The 3204-nt window shown below is 33.9% G+C and overlaps 1 protein-coding gene across 1 annotated transcript; it reads left to right on the top strand.

The window, feature by feature from the left end:
• The first annotated feature begins 1411 nt into the window (after window positions 1–1411).
• LOC148194259 (casparian strip membrane protein 1) lies at window positions 1412–2342 on the top strand. The gene is made up of 3 exons (XM_088097469.1): window positions 1412–1704; window positions 1779–1902; window positions 1979–2342. Exons 1-3 carry the CDS (start codon window positions 1466–1468, stop codon window positions 2192–2194), a joined length of 579 nt encoding a protein of 192 aa, XP_087953595.1. The 5' UTR covers window positions 1412–1465; the 3' UTR covers window positions 2195–2342.
• The last annotated feature ends 862 nt before the right edge of the window (window positions 2343–3204 follow it).

The following is a 3204-nucleotide window of genomic DNA, read 5'->3' as shown; positions in this document are numbered from 1 at the left end:
GCATGACAATTTTGATATAAGTTTTGATATTGATGCAAGAATGAAGTCAATTGAGCTAGATGACTGAATTATAGTGTCTACTAATGCATTTGGAATAATTGATTCACATATAGTGTCTATTATTCCAGTAATGACTACCATTCTACCACTTTCACTTGAAAATGCAAACCGATTTAATGGATTACAAATGATCCTCATGACATTCCTGATTCACCTAATGACACTCATGTTGATTGACTCATGTTGATACTAATATTCCTATAGTTATGCTCCTACAAATATAGTTGCCAACAAATATGCTTGTTCATGTTGATGATGATCCAAAAGAATCTAATCTAGTTAATGTTGATGGTGTTGATAATATTCATATTAATTTTCTTTCTAATTTATTTGCTTACACTCATAAAGTTTGTGATATACTTGTTCAAGAGAATGTGGGTAATGTTAGGGGTTGGAAAGTTTATGAGAGAAGGAAGAAAAGAGAGTAGAAGAATTCCTAACTGCCTTAGCAGTTAGGAAAAGGCGGGAAGTATGAGTATAAAAGGAATAACACATTATACTGTGATTAGTCAAGAATTATACTTTGTATAGAGCGGATTTCGAACCCGGTGAGGGCTCGACTTACACATTATTGTCATTGTTCGTTAATGTGAATAATATACCCTTTGTTTGATTCTTTTGGTGTGGGATGAGTGCGTATCAGTGAGTGAGGGAGACAGTTAGGATTTTATTTTCAGATTCCTAACACATAGTGTTTGTGATATACTTGTTCAATATCTTGACTGTGTTCATAATGTTATATTTGACTATGTAGTAGATGTTGATCCTAATAATGATTTTGTATATGATTTTTTTTATGGTGTAATTGATTTTATTGTTGATATTGATTTTCTTTTACTTCCAGCATCATCTACCTTTCCATTGCATTCTACCATCCCAATAATGTCTTCCCTTTTACTAGGGTATGTATCTAGATCGTCTACCCCATATAAACAAAATTTATATATATTGAACAAAAACTTACATAGGTATTTCACAGTTTTTTTGTTGTCTGTCGCATTTAAATAACATGAATTATACTTTGATGGTGAGCGAACAAAAGTGTAGTATACTGACCTCATGGGCGACTTTGGCAAAACAAATCCTTATGATACCAATCCCTACATATATATATATATATTTATAGATCGAAAAGCAAAGAAGTTGGAAGATATAATTTGAGAATATTATTATTTCTCTGAAACGTATCTCCACTAACTATTTCTCTTAGTGGAAATGGTTTTAACAACTCCTCTCATGGATGGCCTTCATTTATAAAATATATATGAACGTTGACCATTCTCTCTCTATATAAGGTATTGGCATATGGATTCATTTGCATAATTCACTGGGTCTTTAAATTCATATTTGAGTAGAATCATATATAGGACAGAGGGTTCCCTGGAGTTTGAAAGTAAAAAAAAAAATGTCAACGACCGTGGATGTCCCAGAATCCAGCAATGTTGGTAAAGGAAAAGCAGTTGCAGTTGGAAGGCCAGGAGGGTGGAAGAAAGGGTTAGCCATAATGGACTTCATTCTAAGGTTGGGTGGCATAGCATCTTCTCTTGGTGCTGCAGCAACTATGGGAACAAGTGATCAAACGCTCCCTTTCTTCACTCAGTTCTTTCAGTTTGAAGCTAGTTACGATAGCTTCACTACTTTTCAGTATGTAATCCAGCTTTTTCTCCATATTTATGCCTTTTCTTAACAATCCAGTACTAATGGTTACCAAAATACAGGTTTTTTGTGATTACAATGTCACTGGTGGCTGGGTATCTTGTCCTGTCACTACCCTTCTCAGTCGTAGCCATCATACGCCCTCATGCAGCTGGACCAAGGCTTTTCCTCATCATCCTAGACACAGTAATTAACTATGAACCAACCTTAATTATAATTACAAACTACTATTCACATTTAATTGTTTGTTTGTAAAATGCAGGTGTTTCTGACTTTGGCCACAGCTAGTGGTGCTTCGGCAGCTGCAATCGTTTACTTGGCACACAACGGCAATCAAGACTCCAACTGGCTTGCCATCTGTAACCAGTTTGGAGACTTTTGTGCCCAAACCAGTGGAGCTGTGGTTGCGTCCTTCGTCACTGTAGTTATCCTTGTGCTTCTCGTTATTATGTCTGCTTTGCTCCTCAAAAGACACTAAAGTTAATTAAGATCTAATCGTGCAGGGACTATACCTTTACCTGCATTATACTTATCAGTCTAATGTTTGGTTCTTCTTTTTTTGTTCACTTTAATTTCCTTTTAAGATGTGTTCCTGATTATTTCCAATGATTTTCTAATGTCACAAGTTTGAGCCTATCCCATGTTCAATTTATTTCAGATTCTTCTACCCTTTTATTTTTCGTTCCGGAAACATTGAAAATAAAATTATAAATACACAGTAAAAGTATTTAATCTTCCACTTACGGGTGGGTGTGGGTTTTACCCATCCTCCTCTACCAATTAAGAATCCATATTCATGTTTATCTCCAATACCCAATCAATGGAAGGAAGGTGTGTTGTCTCTAAACTTGTTCTCTACTTCTAAGAAAACAAGATATACATTTTCTTTCGATCATGATGAAAATATTATAATTCTATAAGTTTTAAAATAAAGTACCAAATATACAAATACTAGTAATATTTAAGTAATTTAAAATAAGGATGTGTGTATTCTACCTTTTTGCTTTAAGTGTCTTCGAAAAGGAAGATGAGTATTATCAATTCAACAATTATATAAAGGATACAATGTTAAACAAGAAGAAAAGAATGATGAACATACCATAGTGTTAAACTTAATAAAGTCATCTATATTGTAAAGAATTCTATACTCAAGTTGAGTGAAGTGTTTTTTCATTCCTTTTACATTTCTTTTATTCTTTTAATCCTTGTTTCCTTTTAGGTCTATGTGGTATCACTAGTGTAGTCAAGGGAAACAACAACGATTATTTTCGCTTATACGCAGCAGTTATTTTCCCTTACTGTATACAAAATCTAAACTATAGAGAAAATAAAGTTCAAACCAAAATATTACCGTTTCCCATCCACTCGTAACATGTGCACGAATAGTGGTCACCATCCAATACATGACGTAGTAACCACACTCAAATGACCCGATTTGTCTATTACACTTCAACATATCATCATAATTATAAAATGTTAAGTAACACC

The sequence above is a fragment of the Vigna umbellata genome, chromosome 8 (genome assembly GCF_029865625.1).
Source record: "Vigna umbellata cultivar VRB3 chromosome 8, Vumbellata_1.0, whole genome shotgun sequence".
NCBI lineage: Eukaryota > Viridiplantae > Streptophyta > Magnoliopsida > Fabales > Fabaceae > Vigna > Vigna umbellata.
Note: the sequence above shows the minus strand (reverse complement) of the source record. Positions and strands in the feature narration are given on the sequence as shown.